At 36.4% G+C, this 24,559-nt stretch overlaps 1 protein-coding gene across 6 annotated transcripts in view; it reads right to left on the bottom strand.

Annotated features, from left to right (window-relative positions):
• LOC125273912 (LIM domain containing preferred translocation partner in lipoma) overlaps positions 1-24,559 on the bottom strand; it is a 278,126-nt gene that overhangs the window by 67,886 nt on the left and 185,681 nt on the right. For all 6 annotated transcript variants that reach the window (XM_048199720.1, XM_048199723.1, XM_048199721.1 and 3 more), the window contains one exon: positions 18,407-18,979. In XM_048199720.1, coding sequence (XP_048055677.1) covers positions 18,407-18,979 — 573 coding nt within the window. The remainder of the gene's footprint in view (positions 1-18,406; positions 18,980-24,559) is intronic.

Below are 24,559 nucleotides of genomic sequence, written 5' to 3'. Positions count from 1 at the left end.
TATTAATGATCAATTCATGATATATGCATAATTCATAATGAATAATTCATGATTTTTACCTCATATTTATTTTTAACATATTTGTGAAAAAAAAAAAACAATTTACCTATAAAATATATTTACTTGGAAAAAAATGTAAGGAAAATACTGTATACTGTAGTTTCACAACTAAATTCCAAACTTTTTGAAAACTGTATATCGTTTTTTTTTTTTTTTTCAAAACCACATGAAGCCATCAAGAATATAAGCATGCTTTAAACTAGTTTTTTTTTTAATTTTATTTATCTTTTACACACTTCACTTTTCCTTGCAAAATGCATATAAATGCCTTCAAAGATTTAAATGCATTACAGAAAATTTTAAATAAGAATGTTGTAGATTTGACTGCATTGTTTCAGTGTCTTAGTTCCCATTTAGACCTTGTTTACAATGCATTGCATTGCTTGGAATCACAGCATTTGTGTGGGTACATGGCGATGTGAAGTTGTGCGGAATGTGGACATACCACAAATATCTGTCACATTCTATGGTATGAGGCATTAAGTGAATATGTGCAAAAAAATAAATAAATAAAATACACCTGCTAAGGACAGTTGGCTACTGAAGAGCAGGAGAAAGCAAAGAAAACACAACAGAGGCAAAAACAAGCTCAAGGCCACCTAGAGAGGAGCTAACAAACACACAAATACAAACACAAGCAGAAAGTATACATTTGCCTCTGCATAAAATGGGTCATGTTGTTTTCAGCTCTAATTAAAAAGTAAGAGGGAAAAACACAACAGGCAAGTCTGAAGAAAGAAACTGTGATGATGGAGAGCTGTATGAACACAAAAACATGGCATTGATAATAATTAAAAAGAAAGATCAAGGAAGTTCCACTACTGGAAGTTTGCACTGACACGAAGAGCATATGAAAACGCTACGCTCAGAAAAAAAATCGTTTTTCGCCTTGACGTATGTAGCTTGTAATGTATGATGCTTCTCCTGCTGCATGACGGAGGTGAGCGTGTGTGTGTATAAAAGTAGGTCAGGTTTTGGGAACTGACACATCTCCGTGCTAACAGATAAGAGCAAATCTGAAGTGCTAAGAGCGGCCCTAGAAGAAGAAAGCCAGCTAGAGTAAGAGGGAGAGACGTGGAGAGGTAGCGTACGGGTTATAAGAGGTGTTCATTGAGGGTTCAACACACAGAGGGGAGCATAAGTGACAGTTAGCTGTTCTGTTTTTTTTGTTTTTTTTTACCTATAATTACAAAAAAAAACAAAAAAACTAAACATTGTCTTTGAACACATCATCTCGTGTTCTTTCAGCGTGGCTGTAATTGCCGGTCGTTATGCTGTTCTTGCCTTTAGTAAAGGTGCCATTTATTTATATTTAAACACTGGCGGGGAGCGTAATGAATATCTACACAGGTTCACACCTAAAAATCAATGTCTTGACTCTCTTGTGTGCTTCAACCTTGTGATTCTCTGGTCTGGCTTCCCTATCATTTGCTCGGCATGAAGAGAGTGCGGTGAATCCTTCCCATCAACTGGCAACAAACTCCAGGCAAATGACAGATGATTTGAATGAGGGTCTGAAGGTTATCTCCTGTCCAAACACCAGCATGCCAAATTATCTGCTCCACAGACAAAACACTTAGCCATGAGCTTGATGCTTCCTGTCTGCATGTATGCACCTATATACACACACACACACACACACACACACACACACACACACACACATACAGAATGTGATGAGAGACTAAGGATTAAAACAGTGCGGCCCAGCAGCACAGAGGGGAACTAGAGCATGATGAGGGCTGGAAAGTGACAGCCTGCTATAAGAGATGCCGCTCAGCAGGGGTCGCTGTTATGCAGGGAGGATGGTACAGTAGCATACAGTACACTTAACCCAAACACAATAATCTTCATCACACAAGGCCAAAAGTATATACCGTTTCTGAAAGTATGGGCATTTTCCGTCTTGTGGAAAGTAAACTTTCTTGAGACACACTTTTCACACTCTTACTAGTTTAATTCGATCAAAAGTGACAGTAAAGACATTTATAATGTGTAAATGAAAGCTGTTTTTTATTACTTTCTATACATCATGATTTCCACAAAAATATTAAGCAGTACAACTGTTTTCAACATTGACAGTAATAAGAGATGTTGAAGTCTGCATTTGAGAGTGATTTCTGAAGGATTAAATGAAAATTAGATGAAAATTCAGCATCATAATAAATTACATAAACTACATTTTAAATTGTATCAAAACAGAATACAGTTCTTATTTATAGTTCTTGTATTTTGATCAAATTAATACAACCTGGTGAGCATAAGAAGTGTTTTTCAACAACATTACTGACCTCAAACTTTTGAATGGTAGTGTAGTTATTTTTCAGAAGTCAGACGGACTTTTAATATTATTAAACAGTCGTTCACAGTTTATTTACACTTTTAGAACATTATTTACATTTTTATTGAAAGTAAATGCGAGCTCAGCAAAAGGCATATTCGAATCTGCGTCGATCGCATTAAAAGCCAGATCTGCGAACCTTACTACTGTTGCACCACTGAAGACTTTGAGTACCGTGTGTCTTTTTTAAAACTTGATTGGCCCAACCAGACATTGGTGGGCGGGGCTAGTGTAAATAGCATTTGCCAACAAGGGACGCTATTTGCACTTAGTGTAAATAGACACTGATTATTTATTTGTCTAATTTCAAAAGCTATAATTTCCTAGATTTTATTTTCTTTACACATCATATATCGCATTTCATCATATGCATGCTCCTCGCTGACACTGTTCTCTATTTGGTGAGCAAGCACACCAACTTTGACAAGAGCCAAAACTGTTGTCTAGGATGGAAATTATGCAATATGTAAATTGTTGAAATGATTACATTGATTACAACTATTATACAAGTTGTTTAGATTATCATATATTTTACCATGTAATAATCCTTTTCTAATAAATTTTCATATATTAAGAGTAAAACAATCAAATCTATAAACCTCAATTCCCAGATTTCCAGTGTGGCCTCAAACTGTGAAATTCCACTATATACCATTAGCCAGGTGTGATTGACAGAAATAAATGAACAAGCTCTTCCCAACATCTCATATAAACTTGACTTAACAATAGCAATTCCTTGGCTCCTCTGAGGACTTCTTTGGCTACAGCAAACAGTATGTAATAATGTAACTGATTACAAGTCTCATTGTGGTCCATACTGAAATTGCTGACAAACAAAACACACAATATAGATGCAGATTGATTGGCAGAGCAACGTTCTCTCTCTCAGAAAGAGACGGTGAAGTATTGATCTGAGCCGTAATTTACTGTACTGGCAGTGCTCGCTCTAGGACCGTGGAGCACAGAGTGTCAGTGCTTTATTATTAACGGCCGGCGCAGGGCTCGGCCCGCCTGATATACAGAGAGCCCACTCTGACAAATGAAACAAGCAGTACTGTTGTCAGCAGTTTGGGTCCTCTACAAAACATCCATGCTTAGCCAGTGCAGAGACTGACCTCAAGTTCCCTCTGAGGAGCCCATATGGAGCGGAGTTTCCTTCTCACAGAGCAGATACGCGAATGAGCGTAAGACTTTTTAAAGTCTTTACTGTCACTTTTGATCAATTTAATGCATCACTGATAAATAAAAATATTAATTTCTTTAAGGATTTTTTTAATAATAATATATACATATTTTAATTTATTTTTTAAGTGTAAATAATTTCAAATAAATAAAAAAATATATAAATTTACTGTACTCTCTCTCTCTCTCTCTCTGGTAGTCCATCGGATCCGATGATGACTTCTCCTATAGTTTGTCGGTTCTTTGATGACTGTTTATCCAATGCGGGAAACACACTGTCTTTTACAGACAGGGCATGTAAAAACTTTCCCTGGTTGTATTGGGGAGGCAGAAACAAGCATCAAATTCAGTTTTTTCAATCACAGTTGTATAAAATCAAGCACCTAGCCATGCAGTCTGCATTTACAAACATTTGTGGAAAAAAGTTCTGCAGAGCTCAGTGAATTCAGGCATTGTATTGTGATAGGATGGCATATTTTCAATTAGTCAGTTTGTGAAATTTCATCCCTGCTAGATATTCCATGGTCAACTGTAAGTGGTATTACTGGAAAGTGGAAGCATTTAAGAACCACAGCAACTCAGCCACGAAGTGGGAGACCACTTTAAGCCACAGAACGGGGTTATCTAGTGCTGAGGCACATGGTGCATAAAAGCTGACTCCATAGCTGAAGAGTTCCAAACTTCCACTGGCATTAATATAAGCACAAAAACTGTGTGGCGGGAACTTCATGAAATGGGTTTACATGGCAGAGCCACGCAACATGCAAGCCTCACATCACCAAGTACAATGGCAAGCGTTGAATGGAGTGGTGTAAAGCACGCCACCACTGCATTCTGGAGTAGTAGAAACGTGTTTTGTGAAATGACAAATCATGCTTTTCTGTTTGGCAGTCTGATGGGCAAGTCTGGGTTTGGCAGATACCAGGAGAACGTTACCTGTCTGACTGCATTGTGCTAACTGTAATGTATGGTCGAGGAGGGATAATGGTATGGGGCTTTTTTCAAGGTTGGGCTTGGCCCCTTACTTCCAGTGAAGGGAAATCTTGGTCACACTTTATTTTAAGGTGTCCTTTTTTACAGCGTAATTGTACATTTAAGTACTGAGTAATATTAAATAACAACATGTACACTCTAAAAACTGCTGGGTTGTTTCAACCCAAAATTGGGTCAAATATGTACAAACCCAACCATTGGGTTAAAATGTAAATTTTAACTCAATGGTTGGGTTTGTACATTTTTGACCTATATTTGGATTGAAACAACCCAGCATTTTTTTTAGAGTGACTGTACTTACAAGAGGCTAATTACGTTTAGGGTTAGGGATTAATTTATTTACTGTTATTTCTATAGTAAGTACATGTAACAAATGAAAGAAGGACACCGTAAAAAAAAGTTTTACTGACATTTTGAACAATGCTATGCTTCCAACTTTGTGGGAACAGTTTGGGGAAGGCCCTTTTCTATTCAAGCATGACTGTGCCATAGTGCACAAAGCAAGGTCCATAAAGACATGGTTGGATGAGCTTGGTGTGGAAGAACTTGACTGGCCCGCACAGAGCCCTGACCTCAACCCCACTGAACATCTTTGGGATGAACTGGAACAGAGATTGTAAAACAGGCCTTCTCGTCCAACATCAGTGCCTGACCTCACAAATGCTCTACTAGATGATTGGGCAAAAATTTCCACAGAAACACTTCAAAATCTTGTAGAAAGCCTTCCCAGAAGAGTGGAAGCTGTTATAGCTGCAAAGAGGGGACCAACTTCATAATAATATCTATGTATTTAGAATGTGATGCCATTAAAGTCCCTGAAATGGTCAGGTGTCCCAAAACTTTTGTCCATATAGTGTATATATAAGCATAGAGGCACATGTAATCAGCTTTACGATGTTTTTGGTGATTACACAATGACTAAAAAAAAGGGTTACTTGAGATTTACAAGGACATGATACGCAAACTTTTACAAGGTGAATGGTTTAGTGTTACTTGGAAAAAAAGGTGCCATTATATCAGACAGGACTTGGGTGGGCTGGAGGAGTTGGGGATCTGGGGAGCAGCACCCCAGAGAGAGAGAGAGAGGGGAGAAAGTTGGGGTAGAGGTGAAACCTGATTCGTTGACATCCTGACAGCACACTGTCAACTGGTCCTTTAACCTTTACACTTTCAAACATTCAGCAACCAGAGACCAACTGCGGAGGCCCACAGCTACATCAATAACCAACTAGTTTTAGATCTCACAAATGCAGTGCCAAAAAATGCAATTGATCACCTGTCACAAGGTTTGAGTATGAGTATCATTAACCGGAGTGATCAGCTAAATTAGAGCATAGGAATTCTGTCTCAACACTGACAAGGTGAGAAAGTGTCAGCAAATAGCTCTAGTTCATTGAAAGTTGGACTTACATAACGAAATCTTCCCCAAATAGAAAAGCACTGTTGCACATATACATAAATACTCCCATAAGGGAAAAAAAAAAAAAAAAAAAAAACTTGTTTTAAGATTCAAAGCACAACAAAACAGGATGTACTGTCTGACCACACTCGCACTGTTAGCAGTGTGTTATCTTCATGACATTCGCTAGATACAGAACATAAGCAATGAATACACTCAAATCATTTATAATGATGTTCCAAAGGATAAAAGGCCAGCATTGATTATGGTTACATTACGTAAACCAAATACTGTGTATGCTGTATTTTTCATTATGCAATACCAAGCTATTTATGTAGAGCATGATACCAACAACGCCAATGTGTAGAGCACCGTACATGTGGCCGAATGCATAAATTACAGTACATGTAATCTTTCACAGCTGTTTACAGGACGCAGCAATAAAGTAGGCTTGCCTTTCAGGCCTGTGTTGTATTACCACTTAATTTTACATTGATTAAGCTTTTATATCCATTTTAATGCCTTGCAAACTTAGTTAACATTTGATTTTCTGTGATGGTGCAGGACATTGCTGGTGCAAATTCTGCTGATTTGTCACCAAGATCATGTTATTTTTGTGAAGGAAAAAATGTAAAGAACATAACATTTAATAAAAAAATGTTTTAAAAAAGTTTGTGTAAAGAACAACAATGTAAAAAAACCTCACATTTAATGAAAAATATAAATATTATTTCTAGCAAATATTAAAAATACACTGAAAAAAATAAAAATGGATCATTCTTTTATAGTGGGACCAATGACAATGTTTGCAAGGCAAGTAAAAACAAAACTACAGGCCTTACTTGGACAGCGAGAAGAAAAAAAAAAAATCCTTACTGTGAGAACTGTGTGACCTCTACACAAATTCATGCGGCAAACATAATTTAGACAGTTATCGCTGAATTTACGGTGAAAGCTTTTTTTTTTCTTTTCTTTTTTTTTTTTTTTTAAGTCAAACTGATTATTCACACAGAATTGACTTTTTAATGTTATCATGGCATCTGAATTAGGCTTTTGTTTTTTGTTTTCTTCTTAAGAGAAGGCCCCCGAAATGACACAAAAGAGAAGTAATGAGAGGGTCAGAAATACTGCACAGCTTATGAGGCCTTTATCTATTGTTTAATGGCCAGCATCTGCTTATATTTAAGCTTAAATGTTTCCTTTTTTCTGTTAATACTGAACTTGAATGTTGGAAGGGAAGGTTGTTGTCCTGTAGCCAGAACCTCTTTACTGACCCTGCTGTCAATCAGTTTAATGGCTTGTCACTCTTCAAATTCACAAGCGAATAAAGAACAAGGTCACACGTATAGGATGCCATTGTCAAGAACTAGACCTGTGTGCTTCCAGGGCTCAAAGTGAACCATGGCAAGATCAAGAACATCTGTGTATCTAGAAGGTGACAAATCATATTACTGAGTGTCAACAGGGCCTGTATATCTTTAGCTACTTACTCTGCCTCTATTTCTTATATTAGAGCTTTTTGTTCCAGACAAAATCTCCCAGATTCCTGACGAGGGGCAGCCGAGCTATGAGAGTTCAGCACTATTTGGAACGCTGAGAGCTGATTCGGCTGTTTGCTGGTGGCTAACACTGACAAGAGAAGTTACTCTCCAGGAACAGATTAAACTTGTGTGTGTGTGTGTGTGTGTGTGTGTGTGTGTGTGTGTGTGTGTGTGTGTGTGTAGAGGGCAGAGGAACTCCACTTGTGTAAAACAACCGAAACACTGGCTGCTCTGTTTTCACTTCCTGCTATGTAGTCTGTCATCAGAACAGGCTTTGTTCCTCAATTATCGATTACTTGTCTCTAAACAAACAAACAAACAAACAAACAAACAAACAAACACTAATCATGCCCAGTGAAAAAATCATTAACACATCAATTTATTACGGCAAGAGGGCATTTATTAAGTACACAAGCTCTCTAGATATATTGCATGGAAAACTTAAAAAAAAAAATTATTTATAACTTTCAGAAAGGAAATGTAATCATAATTAACAATATACAGAGTATGTAAAAGTAAAATGTTTTATAAAAAGCAAAAATAGATAAATAATAAATATTATAAAAAATGCATATAAAATCTTAAAAATGATACACTAACACTGTTATAGGCCTATATACATTTATATAAACTGTTCAAAGTTTTGGGGGTCAGCTAATATTTTTTTTTAAAAATTAATACTTTTATTCAGCAAGCATGCATTGAATTGATTGATCATTCAAAAAATGACAGTAAAGAAATGTATAACTATTGAACCTTCTATTCATCAAAGAATCCTGAAAAAATGTATCACGGTTTCCACACAAATAGGCCTATTATAAATTTATTTAACAAATAAAATAAGGAATTTACTGTAATAAAATATTCCCTTGAGCTTTCTTAAGTAAATTTGGATAATATAATCTTGATCAAATATAATCTTTGGATAATATAATTTTTAGAATATTTCTTCTCATCCCCCCTAGCACACTGTTTTTCTTGTTTTTAGTATAAACCATATTATACTTTGTTTATATTTTTAGGGCAAAAAAAAAAAAAAAGATATATTCTGTCTCTTATTATCTTACACAATTTTGCCAAGGAGCCTAGTTTAAATCTTGTTTAAAGGATAAGCCTAGATTTTTACAAGAAAAACACAAAAATATCGATTAAACAAAGGATTCTTTGTGTCAATAAGACTTGTGATTGCTTTCATGTGATCACAAGTGTTTTCTCAACACTAGCAGAAGAGTGAAAGCATATGATTTCTTTTGCAGTGTTGTGCAAGTATGTATTTGAATGTGTCTATTTCCTTGAATACAGCACTAAAGTTAACCTACTACACAACCAGTTTAATGGACACATGCTTTGCTATCACCATGTGCTGGGGTTATTCTTCAAGTCTGAGGAAAATGTCAGAGGTCAGACAAGGCCACCGTAGGGCCACAAGCCCCTTCTGAGTTATATTTACTCATGCGCCAGTCAAATTTTCAGCATAACCAAAATCAGTACCAACTATCCTTTATCTTTTAGAAATCATTCTAATATGCTGATTTGATGCTCAAGAAACATTTCTTGTTATTATCAAAATTGAAAACAGCAGTGCTGTATAATATTCTTTACTGATACTATGATGCATTTTTTTTCTTTGATACAAGTTTTTGTATCAATATAAAAGTCATAATATAAAAGTCTTAAATGTAAAAAATAATAATACTGACCCCAAACTTTTGAACAGTAGTGTACCTATATATTAAAGTGAAATTAAGTCTTATATGGACTTTAGATTAAAGGGTTAGTTCACCCAAAAATTCAAATTATGTCATTAATTACTCACCCTCATGTTGATCCAAACCCGTAAGACCTTTGTTCATCTCCGGAACACAAATTAAGATATTTTTGATATAATCAAATGACTCAGTGAGGCCTCCATTGACAGCAAGTTAATTTACACTTTCAAATGCCCAGAAAGGTACATATTTAAAACAGTTCATGTGACTACATTGGTTCAACCTTAATGTTATGAAGCGACAAGAATGCTTTTTGTGCGCCAAAAAAACAAAATAAACATTTTATTCAACAATATCTAGTGATGGACAATTTCAAAACACTGTTTCATGAAGTTTCAAAGCTTTACGAATCTTTTTTTTTTTTTGAAACAGTGGTTTGGAGCGTGTATCAAACCGTCAAAGTCACATGAACCATTGAAATTTCGAAACACTTACGACGTAACAAATCCTTATTTACTGAAATCACGTGACTTTCATGCTCCAAACCACTGATTCGAAACAAAAGATTCGTAAAGCTTCGAAGCTTCATCAATCAGTGTTTTGAAATCGCCCATCACTAGATATTGTTGAATAAAGTCGTTGTTTTGTTTTTTTGCTGCACAAAAAGTATTCTCATCGCTTTATAATATTAAGGTTGAACCACTGTAATCAAATATGTTTTGAGTACCTTTCTGGGCATTTGAAAGTGTAAATTAATTTACTGTCAACACAGGCCTCACTGAGCAATCGGATTTTATCAAAAATATCTTAATTTGTATTCCAAAGATGAAACAAGGTCTTACGGGTGTGGAACGATATAATGTAATTAATGACAGAATTTAAATTTTTGGGTGAACTAACCCTTTAACATTCCTTCTTATTAATTATGAATATGAATTGTGTTTAAAACTTGTTAAAAGTGAAATGTATTCCATGTATAAAATCGAAAAGGGCCTGAAATTTTGGTATTGGGCCAAAATTGGAATAATGCCAAAAGCAGACTGAATAAAGAGTTTGTGAGGTCAGCGAGCCTCTTAATGATGTCCTAGAAGAGGTTATTTTGAACAGGTGTTGACGAGGTCCCATGCAAATGTTGATATGTGAGTCAGGGAGAAAAACGGCCTCCACCAGAAGGAGAAAACAGGAGAGATGGGTGGGGGAGCGTGGCGTCAAACATACGAAAGCTGAATATTTGACAGTTGAAACCATCATTGACCTTCTAGGGGGCTTTAGCCGCCTGTAGGGGTTGAGCAGTTGAGAATAATCCTCCCCCTGTCAATTGTCACTCAAGCTCAGCAATAACACAAGCTATCATCCAGCTTAGCCTTTCCCCAATTTAGAGAGAGAGAGAGAGAGCGACGCAGCAAGAGAAAGAGAAGGAGAGGAAGATCAGAAAAGATGGAGAGAGTTGAAGAAATCGCTAAATGAACCAGCAGCCATGAAATTCCCCCTCCATTTGAAAAACGAGATCAAACGTTCGCTGGCAGATTTGCTTAATTAAGTGTCCTTGAGCTGTGTTGATGTGAAAAGCCTTCACTTTTACACCTTACTTCTAATATCAAAGACGTGAACCAATCAGAGACGAGATCCTGAGAGGCTGAGCCAATCAGCATGCAGCCCTGAAGACGACTGGACGGGAAGTGATTACAGGCTCATAATGACGCTGACCCTCCATGACAGCTCTCAATTAAATCTAATGATCACTGCGACAAGGGACACAAAGCAATAGCGTGGATGGAAGCGAATATGTAAGCGCAGACCTCTCGATGAACCACAGCCAGGAAATGGCCATTGCTCGTTGCTCTTAAGCCATCTATTATTTGCTTGATATATGAGATTATTTATACATCAGATTAGTTCACAAAGTTGGTTTTGCATTGTGCGGAGGGTTATGGAAATGTCCCGACATGACATCTGGACAGATTGACAACGGTAAAGACAAAGTTGACAGCTTTGGCTTTTACTCTAATCTAGCTTTTATATTGTGCTGCTGTTCCGTTCAGAGATTTAAGTTTAAAGTGTGGCGATACAGACGGAAAGGAAAATAAACAGATTATGGCTAAAAGGGCAGGAAAAGCTTCTCATTAGTACGACAGAATCAGTTGAGTTGGAAAACATCAGGATCAAATGTATTGTACTGTGAGAGAGGTCACCGTGCTGTCGTGTTTTCTAACTGTGCATTGCTTTCAAGGGGAAAAAGATTGTTTTAGAGCTCTTTAGAGTCCAAGTTCGGTGTTTGATGATTGCGCTTGCTTGACATAAGAGGAGTCTGGTAATAGTGCTCCTTTAAAGAGACCTTGGATTATGAAGCTTAAAGAAATCAGAATTACGTATAATTAAGTAAATGGCATCACTCAAACACCTCTCAATCCAAAGCAGAGCTGCCCTTATAATTAGATTAATAAGACCTAATTTAAATGGGTTCTTCATCAAGACCCAGTTGTGCTGGTATAACACCAGAGGTGGGTAGTAACAAAGTACATTTACTTCGTTACATTTACTTGAGTAGGTTTTTGGAAAATTTGTACTTTTTGGAGTAGATTTAAATGTGGGTACTTTTACTTTAACTTGAGTACATTTGTAATGAAAAATCTGTACTTTTACTTCGCTACGTTGGGTGACGTTCCTTTCGTTACTTTATTTTAAAGGTGCCATCGAACATTTTTTTACAAGATGTAATATAAGTGTAAGGTGTCCCCTGAATGTGTCTGTGAAGTTTCAGCTCAAAATACCCCATAGATTTTTTTTAATTAATTTTTTTAACTGCCTATTTTGGGGCATCATTAAATATGAGCCGATTTATGCGGTGCGGCCCCTTTAAATCTTGTGCTCCACGCCCACGGAGCTCACGCTTGCCTTAAACAGTGCCTGAACAAAGTTTACGCAGCTAATATAACCCTCAAATGGATCTTTACAAAGTGTTCGTCATGCATGCGGTATGCATGCGTCGGATTATGTGAGTATTGTATACGGTTATATTGTTTACATTTGATTCTGAATGAATTTGACGCTGTGCTCCGTGGCTAACGGCTAATGCTACACTGTTGGAGAGATTTATAAAGAATGAAGTTGTGTTTATGAATTATACAGACTGCAAATGTTTAAAAATGAAAATAGCGACGGCTCTTGTCTCCGTGAATACAGTAAGAAACGATGGTAACTTTAACCACATTTAACAGTACATTAGCAACATGCTAACGAAACATTTAGAAAGACAATTTACAAATATCACTAAAAATATCATGATATCATGAATCATGTCAGTTATTATTGCTCCATCTGCCATTTTTCGCTGTTGTTATTGCTTGCTTACCTAGTCTGATGATTCAGCTGTGCACAGATCCAGACGTTAATACTGGCTGCCCTTGTCTAATGCCTTTCATAATGTTGGGAACATGGGCTGGCATATGCAAATATTGGGGCGTACACCCCGACTGTTAGGTAACAGTCGGTGTTATGTTGAGATTCGCCTATTCTTCGGAGGTCTTTTAAACAAATGAGATTTATATAAGAAGGAGGAAACAATGGAGTTTGAGACTCACTGTATGTCATTTCCATGTACTGAACTCTTGTTATTTAACTATGCCAAGATAAATTAAATTTTTCATTCGAGGGTACCTTTAATACAATACTGTACATGTTAAGAAATGCGTAGTTTATTCCAAGCGCGCTGTCTCTTTTTTAAAGGACGATGCCCCATTCACAAATGAATCACTCTTTTGAGTCGATTCATTTCAAAGTCTTGATCAACGGAGCGTTGGATGAAGTGGCAGTGGACCTACAGTCAATTAAAAGCAAATCTGCAAATGCATCCTATTGTTTGCCAGCGATGAAGATCTTAGTTGAAGATTAGTTGAACTGCGTATGCTGTCTGTGAACAATTACACACATGTATCGATTTCATTTGATTTCAATTCATATAGCCAATAGCCGACATTTTACAAGTATTAGGCCACGATAACAAAGTGTAGCATTTCTTTACTGTTTTTATGAACATATATCTTAATTTATACATTAAATAAGCTACCAATGTTCAGAGAGTATGAAATGGTCATTTGTGGGTAGCCTATTGCGCAATGGCGGTGCCGGCGACCTGTTAGTCTTGAAAATGAACGCCTTTGCTTTGACACAGTTAACCAGTTTACATGCGCCTGCTAAAATATACATTTGATTACATTTTGAAAAACAGACGGAAGAAGATCCGTCAATGTGCATTTGTTCATTGATCATTGTTTGCGTGATGTTCATGAGAGCGAGCACATGTAAAGAGTTTTCTCTCTTCTTTCAAATGTAGATTATACATTGTTATTATTATACAAAGTAAAGGTCATGCAATGATATTCGGGTTACAGATGCCAGAAATAATGCTTGTCTCTTCTGTGTTCTGTGTTTGTATATATATATAGTTACAAAGTAACTAGTAACGAGCTACTTGAGAAGATTTTCAATGGATACTTTTTTACTCTTACTCAAGTAACTATTAAGATTATTACTTTCACTTTTACTTTGAGTAAATATTTCTATAAGTACTTGTACCTTTACTTGAGTACAGTTTTTGGATACTCTACCCACCTCTGTATAACACAAAACCAACACAAATAGCTAAGAAACACTGAACGTTTAGCTGAGGCAGGTGTAAAACAGATGGGATTTCACAGAGTTTTTTGTTGTTGTTGTTGTTGTTGTTGGTTTTTAAGGTGAGGGGCGTCCCTCAAAAACATGTTGATGGTGGGAGTGGTCATTGTGGTACAGCATTAAGCACACACAACATTCTTAAATTAATAAATTACTGTATTCTGTATTCATGTTCAGAACATACATAAAATGAATTCAATAAGAATATTTGGGTGGGGGTGGAGAAGATGTGGAATCAAAGAGAAATTTGAAGACCAATACAACATCATCTTTTGTTGTTCTGATGCACTATTTTGGGAACAGAGCTGCCATCTCACAGCATAATGTACTTGTGTTTCGAATAATGTTAATTTGTTTTCTTAATACATGAGGCTGCTCCCGACAATGTGGTATTTATTTTGTGTTTAGTTAAACATAGTCCTTGATGAGCTATTCCCAAAGGCTGGGGCTGCAGTTGTTTGTACTAGTGCATAAAATCCTTGAATTAGTGTGGGCTCAAGGGTATGTTCTTTTCCCCAGATTGTGGCTATGGAGAGAGTGTACGCAAAGACCGCAATAGCCATCTTCATGAAGCAGCCAGTAGAAAATGAATCAGTTTAATGACTCCAAAAAAAGTCCTTTTTCCATAATAATATTTGTCCTTTTGAATTTTTGAATAGCACTAAGTTATTGAGGGTGTTGTTTATTTTTGAAAAGCACTGCATCTTTTCTGCTTCACAATAAATAAACCAATGATTTGCTAAATTATTGCTAATTATAAGGCCATTCGAATCTGTGTGGTGTAAGAAGGACCTACAGTGGCACAAAGAAAAAGACACATCCCAAGCGCCTGCCACTTATCATCCCATCACTAACATATATTAATAACAGTGTATTGTATTACTCTAATTGGACTGGATGTTTTACACCCTTGGGCTGATTGTGAAAGACATTACCAGATATTCTTGGAAATTTTAAAAAGAGTAACAGATTCTCAGGCGCCTCAGGCTGTCTTTCTGCAGAGGACTCGAAGGTAGTGACCTAGAAGTTCTGCCTAAGGGGAAGACCAGCGACAAGACAGGAAACTGCCATGTGGCATTCATTGTTCATTCAGTGTCAACACCTTGTTTGTTCTCTAGTTCTGACCGATGTTCTCTTGCCTGGTTGAATTTCAGAAAGTCAAGATGTGCACCACAGCTTTTAAAGTCTGAAGAACCAGACTATTCAAATGACATACGGTACTACATATGTAAATCAGGCTCCCATTTATGCAATGATCCCTATTCATAAAGGCAGCTATATTTTAAATTGACAAAAATCCATAAAACAAATATAAATATATATTATGACAAAGCAGCATCTTTTCTCTTTCAATAAATAATATGTTAGAACTAGATATCAAGTAGGAAAGTAAGAGAGAGAAATGTGAATGTGTGAGGTAAGATAAATTAAACATTCTGTTTTTATTCAGACAAATAGAGTCAGAAAGTGTAAAGCCCTACAGAGAAGCGGCATTAACAATTCATAAAGGTTAAAATAACTGTTTATTCTGAAGATTTCGATGAAGGATGCAAAGAAACTCCCTGCTGTATTGCCATCTGAAGCAATTAAATCACAAGCACTAAGTAAAGAGGTATACACACTTATGAGCCACTTACACTCACTCATGATCTTTAACACACATACTGTACATACTGTTTTTTTCTTGGTGGGTTTCTGTGACATTAACACAAGCTGTTACTTTAAATGAACTGTTATGACTGTGTTAAGATTCAGGGTTTAATTTTAAATACGAGCATGTTTTGTGTGGTAACCAGCCTTTGAAAATGCTCTCCCTCTCTCATACGCAATCAATAAATCATAAAAATACACAAGCTACAAGCTTAAACACACAATCATAGGACACGGACACAGATAATTAATTACCACAAATGTATTATTCATACATACACACACAAACAACACACACAGATACACACTTTCAAAGTATTTTCATGAATTTTTCATTGTGCACAGAATAAGGACAGCCGTGTGATTGTGCGTACCTTTCCATCATCATTGCCTGCTACTGGATAAAAATGAGCAGTATATTTGCAGAACCTGCAGTGTCTTCCAAAGATATTCAGACCCTTAATCAGCACTCTAATTGTACTATATACTAGTTTTATTTGAATAAAAAAACAAAATACACAGAAATGAATAATATGTTTACATCACATCTAAACATTACATCTAAAAACACTAGCTTGGTCTCATCTAATTATAAAATCCTTCATCATTCCTAGATCCTTGTAACAGTTTTTGGCAAACTCTACACTCCCATACAGATCAATGTAATGGGTGCCAAAACAAAAAAAGAAGTGCGATTAATTGTATTGAATGTGCAGTTAAAAAAAAAAAAAAAATTACTTGCAGATAATATAATTAAGTGTTCTTAAAAAAAAGATGAATCATTTTCATGAGTAATGGCGCTTTTCCACTGTGTGGTACAACTCGGCTTGGCTTGACTCGCTTTACTTTCGGTTTGCTCATCCACTGAAGTTTAGTACCGCTTCAAAGTGGGTGGGATTATTACTTTTTTCAAGTTTGGTGCGACAGTCCTTTAAAGCAAGTCGCTAAATAAAGTTATAGGAACAAATGATACTTTAGCGGGTTTGGTATCTCATGTTTCAAATCCAATGACACTGGTTGTGATGATTCTCTCTGACCAATCAGTGATCTGCAGTGTTTACACGTCACATTTAGTATGGGTATGCACGTGACGTCACCGTCGACCGTTATGACTGCGGTTATGCCCACTGAGTGGCAAAAGACTGAGTGGCAGCATTGGTTTTCAGCGTGAATGCCGCGAAAAACACACAAAACACATCCAAAACGGGAAAGAGCTTTGCGACTGACTGTACAAATAGCTTTGACACAAAATCTAAGGTATATTTTAACAGACTGCTAAAAGCTACAGAAAAAAGCAGCAAATAGGTCGCCACAATTCACAGAAACAGCAGGACTTGCAAAGAAACATGTTTTGCAATTATCATTTTGTGTCAAAATGTTGGATTTTGGGGTAAAATCATAACCTATATATTATATTGTTAAATATTGTGTTGACAACTCATCAATTAAATATTTATTATCTTTTATTCTGCATAATTGGGTGTTTTTAAATAAACAACTATACAAGTTTTAGGGCTGGACGATATGACGAAATATATAACATTGATATAAGCGATTTAGACCTACCTATATTGTATTTATATAAAGCATTCACAGGCAGATTTGCTTTATGTGTTTCCCTGGTGTCGAAATCAGGCACATATAAATGTCAGGAAACACGATTCCTGGCTGCATGTCAATATCCATGGATTAGGTTTCTTTGACATGTTATAAGAAACACTTTCAAGCCCAACCTTTAGTGTAATTGTTTGTTTTACTCGCATTTTCGCAGTTTCCCTTAAATCCAGTCATGCAGAAGGTTCTTTTGCCACTCAGTCCAGCTGAGGTAGCGCGTTCCGGCGGGAAAGTGACGTCTGTGGACAGGCGCGCCGTTGACACGGGGGGTCAGGACCCCCGCAGTTTTGAAAAGACAGAAATCGACCCCCGCACTTTTGATAAGGGCTGCTTCAATCAGTCACACTATATCAACTTTTAGCTTAGGATATTTTCTTTCAAATGAGACCATTTTCAAGTTTCTGTGAGCTTTCGTTCATAAATAAATCAACTCTTTTGTCGCGGATGTGAACAGGAAACACGCTCTTGAACAGAGAAACACACGATCTCCAAACAATCGATCAAAGCGTGCTAACGCTGTAGGACAGGTCGATGGTATGTAAATCATGCCCGAACGTTAGCGTTTGTCAATCAAGCCAAACCGTCCATTCAGAAACCGAGAAATTTGACACTTTAAGGTAAGGAGGCTGATCTCTCAGGTTGACGCGCGAGCTAGCTTGACTGAAGTTTTCGTGAGAATATAGTTTATGGACTGTTTTGATTTCGGAAATTACATCTAGAAAGGTAAAAGCATTAATGGCATCTATAAATGAGATATCTGAAAGCGAAATGAAAGTGATTATTGCCTCGACCAGCGAAGCAGTGGGGAGGACGCAAAAGAGGAGACCTTCGCGTTTAATTGGTCTGTGTATACTGTAATAATGCATTTACAATGCTTATCAGTGGCATGCACTTTGATCGCGAACGCTATGTTTTGTTTTTTTTGTTTTTTTCATTTGGCCTACAGATTCACAACTTGAATAATAATCTGTGTTTTTTATACAGAAAATATGATAGTTATTTAAGTTACATACAGGTAGCAGCCAATAATAAGGCCAACGATTGCATACCATTTTAAAATAATTAAATTTGTGTTTCAGTGCATTAAAACACAAACTGCAGAGAACATCATTTCATAAATTCAATAAAATGAGAGAACTGATTATGGGCCTGAATGCTTTTCTAAGTGAGCTTTTCATGGATTTGTTTTTCCATCTGTTTTTGTTTGTTCTACTGTTATTTGGAAAATAGATGTGGCCCTTACCTTATGAGGAACAGAAGGCCCACCGCCGAAGGGTGCCAGGCTGGCAGGTGGATCAGTGATGTAGGTTTTTTTCGGGGGAGCGGGCTGGTACCCTTGGTTGGATGGAGGAGGGGCATGGTGACTCGGTTCAGCTCTCCATGTGTTCTGACCTCCATAAACAGGAGCTCCACCATAGTGCTGGTCATGGTAGCCTCCAGACGGAGCAGGGCAGAATCCTGGCTGTGGAGGCCCGTATGCAAAGTCAGGGCCTCTGGGTTGAGCCGGCATGTACTGTACCTGGGCTGGACCACGGACAGGCTGCTGCTGGGGGCCCGGCTGGGCGGCCCTGACCTGAACATTGAAGGTTGGCTGGCTCGGAGTAGAGGCGGTGGTGTAGGACGCCGGGACAGGCTGGGGCGCGGGCTGGTATTGGGGGCGTGGAGAAGACGAAGCCGGAGTAGGGACAGTTGGAGAGGCCTGTGGTTTCGGAGTGGATTTTTTAGTGGCTGTTAGAGGGGGCTGGGGTGGGATGACCATGCGACGATAGCCAGTAACAGGGGCGTTAGAGCCTGTCGCAGCTGGGCTGGCAGAATTCTATAAAATAATAAACAAATAAATTAGACATTCAACTTTTTACTGTCCACTGGGGAAAAAAAAGGATTTTTTTTTATTTGCTATATGATTGACACTAGGGTTGTGTGCTATTCATTATTTCAATTTAATTATTATTATTTTATTTTTTTATTAAATTCAGTTAATTTCAATTTAATTCCTGAATGTGAATTTGATTTCAAATGATGTAGCAAACACGATGCAAAATTGATTTTGAATTTAAGGAAGTAGAAATAAAATTAAGCAATTAATGTTTAATAAATAAATAAATAAATAAATAAATAAACACATAAACAGAAAAAGAAAAGTTATAAACAAAAACATTTAATGTTGACATGACAGTAAGTTTTTTAAAAAAAAAAAAAAAAAAAAATATATATATATATATATAAATAAAATAACATTAAAATACAGTTTATCAACACACATTTAATGTTGATGACAACTTTTTTTTAATATATTTTAAATAAATTAATAAATACATTAAAAAAGGAAAGTTTAACAACGCAAACTTTGAATGTTGACTTTATAGCCTTTTTTGATTTTTTATATTTTTAAAATAAATAAAACATAAAGAAAGAAAGTTTATCAACACAAATGTTTAATGTTGACTTGACAACCTTTCTGAATGTTTTTAAATAAATAAATAGTTTAAAAAGTTTAAAAGCTTTATAGGCCTGACCAAGATGGTAGAACAATTTTCAATAATGCCAATACACATTCATTCATTCATTCATTCATTCATTCATTCATGCATGCATTCATTCTCAATGCAGCAAGTTCCACTTCCTGTCAACCCAAATCATTTCTAATGTAGCTTCCTGTGGGGCAAGGCTCATTTAATTCAAATTCCAAGTCATTCATTTAAAGGGAGCCAATTCTTTAAATTCTGCATTTTGCCAAACCTTGATCAACATCAAGTTATACAACAGCACAAACCACTGAACTGCTATCCATCACAGCTTGGCAACTGGCTAATGGTCATTAATGATGGAACAGACATGTTACAATGACAGGTGGTCCTAGTGAACATCAGGGGGCGTAGAACCTTCATAGCACCACAATTTAACCATCTCGCATCTCACAGCACAAGTACAGTAATTATGCAGCCTGTCTACTACAGATCGATCCACAGGGCAAGTGCAACAACCATCAGTTGGTCGTGCCAGACCACATCCGCTCATAAACTATGGCTAATAAAGCTTTGAGATTTAGAGTCAAGATGAGGGTATAAATTGTTTTGTTGCAGAGAGAGAAGTGATGGGCAGCCTGACGAGGGTAGAGACAATTGTGCTGATGCTAGCGGGCCGCATGGGACGGAGTCTAAATCAAAAAGATTTGTGTCCTTGGATTCCTGGGTGCTTTGGCTCTGTAGCTCACCACAGAGAAGTCTATTCAATGTCCAACAATGGCTGTGTCACAGAGCCCGAGGACAAGCTTGATTTCTCTAGATGTCAAAAGATTATTGAAAATGAAAATAAGCACAAACCCAGTGACAACCATCAAAGATCAAAATAAATCTTAGCTGTAGAGCATTTGGTGCTTTGTCTGATTGAATTAAAAGACCAAAGAGATACTTCCATTCTATAATATTTGGCTGAATTTATTCATCTATAGAAGGTTGTTCTGTCATAACTAACCAGTTAAATGAAGACCAAAGAGACTCTAATTTCATGATGAAACATTCAGTAATACACTTCATGATAGCACATCATTGCCTCAAGCAGAATTGCACGTTTTAAACACGTCTGTGAAGTGAATGTGCCTATAAAAATGTTTTAATCTTGTGGTGATGCCCATCTCTTCATGAATTTAGAGAGGAAGTGTTTGGTTGTGTGGGGAAAGGCACAGTTGCATCATGTACTTTAGATGGGTTTCATGGTTAAGGCAGCTTGCTGAAGTAAGTGGGTCAGAAAGACATTTTTTAACCCAGGAATCTATGGTTAAAACCAAGCGGTTCTATAAATGTGGTGACAGATGCTGTCACATACTTTTAAATGGCAATCAGTCAAACTACAATGTGAGCAGTTCCAATAGAAAACATTTTCAGTGTTAAAATGTGTTTTTGTTTTAAAACACCTTTTTAAGTGTAACTTGGAATAGTACATGGGTCGTTGACGAAAAAGGTTTTTAAAAGTGTAAACAAAACAACTAATGGAGATAATTAATTTTGAAGTTTTATAAAGTGTTAACAATGAGATTATGTGGTTTGTATAATCAATTAACACTGCTTTTGTCAGTTTTTACAAGATGGACAAAATTTGTTACCAAAAAGTCATTCGGTTTAACCAAAATTTTGGTTATACCGAATGACGATATTTTCAAACAATGCTAATAGGCTGATATCTAGCTAGCGAGCAAAAGGACAATCAAACATTTTATATTTAGTACAAGTTTTTAAAATATTACAAAATTTTCCATGTTTTATAGAGGCTGTACCAAATGACCTGATGTTTCGGGACATGCGTATGACAAAGTGAAAACATGAATTCTTCAAATAGTTTAAAGAGAGTTAGTTACTTTGCTTCATGACCATGTGGTCCTTTGCAGGTGTCTGAATGATGTCACATGGTGTCACATGATATTGACCACATGACTTGATCCAAAATGGTCCCTTTATATTGGTTACTCTGAATGACATCAATGAAATTCTTTTTTTTCTTTTTTTCTCATAACAAAGCAATGACTTCTACACATAATTTTAAAACCATTTTGCACCATGTTGATATATGATGTTGATGTATGAATATGAATTCATGCTAGAATAAAAAAAATATATACATTTATTACATTTTAAGATTTTTTAATCACAAATGAATTGGCTGTATTGGCCTTTGGACGGTTAAACCGAATGACTTTTAAACCTTCAAAATCTTTAAAATACATTTATATGTAGCAAAATATAATTAGAACCTTTTGGATTCAATAAAAGAGATCTAGTATATTAAGGCCTTTGGACAAAAAATGACTCGTCACCTCATTGACCCACATATGTTTATAATAGTACTGAACTTGAAAATTAATTTATTCATGCAAATTGACAAAGCATGGCAGCCAATAGTAAGTTATTATTATTAATAAACTGTTATTTAGTGTGACCTTGAATGAAATGAGAGTGAAGATAAAATACTGTATTATTACACTGTAGGTTCATTGCAAGATTGACTAATTTTATTTTTTGGAAAAAAAAATGCTTAACACCATATTTAGTCAGATTAGATGATCAGAGGGTTTATATATATATATATATATATATATATATATATATATATATATATATATAAAACATGAACAAATATTACAAATATTAAATATTTGGCTAATAACACACTGTATTACTGTCTGTGCATATACTGTATAGCTAAAGAGGGCAGAAGTAAATGACTCCTCCAAGGTGACTGTGCCAGTTACAATTACATATTAGAAAATCAAAGTCTAATAGCAAAATCTGTTTCAAATAGATCACCAGTGTTAAATTCTCTAATGACCTACAAACTAGCTGTCATTAACCTATGCTTTTCTTTTTAGGTTACTGCCTTAAGCCAGAGAATGAGAAATCAATTACTGTCTCTATCACATGATGAGAAGAATGAACCTACATGCCCGAGGCAGAGGCTTGTTCTTTAAAGACATAAATATGGCCTGTTATTATGGCTCAAAACACTCTTGCATAGTCAGGAAGTGGACTGGGTGACACAGTGAGCATGATGACCAATTAAGGTAACCAATCACAGAGGTTTATTAACCTAACAGAGCAAATGAAGATGAGTGGCAACTCAAAATCTTGGTCACGATCCAACTTTACATTTAACAGCAGGGGGAAAAAATTCGTACAGAGTTCTGTCCTTAGTTTAACATCATGGATATGATTGTGTAAATGAATGACAAACTGTGTCTTTATGTGCTTGAGCCGAAGCTATTAAAATGAGGAAAAATGATAGATGATGGCGAGTTTGTTTTCTTATTTTATCTTAAGAATAATACCTCAGGCTTCATGACACAAAAGTCAGATAGACCCAAAAAAGGCCCCATGAAATATTTCACACTCTTAACTACAATTTTGCGTCTCAGTGATTAGGGCCGATGTATCTGTCTGCATGCAAATGTAAAATACCCTAAACGTGCCCTTCAGGAAGTGAAATTACTCAATTTAAATGTTTCATGCTATTTTAAATACTTGATATTATTAATTTATCTATAAAGACCTTAAACCCTAACATTTACTTAGCAGAGGGCTGGAAATGCAAATAGGACCCTAAAAATAATTATATTGTCATGGCAAATTTTACACCCATTAGATTAGAGGAGAGGAAATCACTCCTTTATTTGAGGGGGGAAATCATGGGTAGGAGAAGATTGCCATGAAATGGCACATCACAGATTTCCTTATGCAAACAAATTAAGAAAGTTCTGTTTTATGGAAGTCTTAAACTATGTCAATGTAACCATGAAACCATGGAAATATGCACATCTGTTCACAACTTCTGAGTGATAAGAATCTTCCAATTGTGTGTTAAAATGAACTTCTAAAATGACATGGCTGTAGCTTCATCAGTTGTATTGGAATGATACATGACCACAAGATTTTTTAGTCATACAATGAAAATCACTGGGGTCCAATGGTGTTCATTTTCATAGTTTCAAACTAGGGGTGTCACAACATATCGCCACTGACGATAACTGTGAAATTTGAAAAATATATTTATTTTGTGTTAATGCTGCACATATGGTAATATTGTAAATAATCCAACATCATCCGTTTGACACTCCAACACAGTAGGTGGCGATAATGCACCATAACGCTGGTTTCCATAATAAAAACGATGGTGCAGCGTGTAGCTTCTACTGCTGCACAAAATCATGTTGGAGGAGATGACAGGTAAAGGTGTGACATTCTACCTGCACTTGAAAAAAAAGTTAGCTCGCAAGTGGCAGTTTTTTTTCCCCAATTCTGTTTCTGAAGAAAAAAAAGACAAGTGCTGCATCCGAAATCGAATACTTCTCTACTATAAATAGTATACGAAAAACAGTATGCGAACAGAGTAGTATGTCCGAATTCATAGTATTAGAAAAATAGTAGGTGAAAAGTGTGCATGCGATGGACACTTTAGTATCCCATGAGGCAACGGGAGAGGATTTGTGAATGGAGTGAAAAGGGATATAACTGATGCTGGTAGGTCACGTGACATTAACAACATGATTGATTTAATACATCCGGATTTCATTCATACTACACGCATTCGTACTAAATAAAATGTACTTTTTCAACCGTCATGAAGTAAATTTAAGTTCAAATGTAGTACCTACGCAGACTACACTATTTCAGATGCAGCAGCGTGCTTCAGAAACCCTCCACCTTCCCCAGCTCCACCTGTATAGATCTGCTACGGTTATTCATGTACGCTATATTGTACAGCAGCAGCATGTCGTGTATGTATTGGCAGTAGCGAGTCCCGTACTTGCTCTGCAGCAGCAGCAGCAGCAGCAATAATCAATAGTAGCAGCAGCAGCGTAGCAGATCTATTCCGCCAAGACCAAATATATCTACATTGTCATATCCAT

This window comes from Megalobrama amblycephala, linkage group LG8 (assembly GCF_018812025.1).
Source record: "Megalobrama amblycephala isolate DHTTF-2021 linkage group LG8, ASM1881202v1, whole genome shotgun sequence".
NCBI lineage: Eukaryota > Metazoa > Chordata > Actinopteri > Cypriniformes > Xenocyprididae > Megalobrama > Megalobrama amblycephala.
Note: the sequence above shows the minus strand (reverse complement) of the source record. Positions and strands in the feature narration are given on the sequence as shown.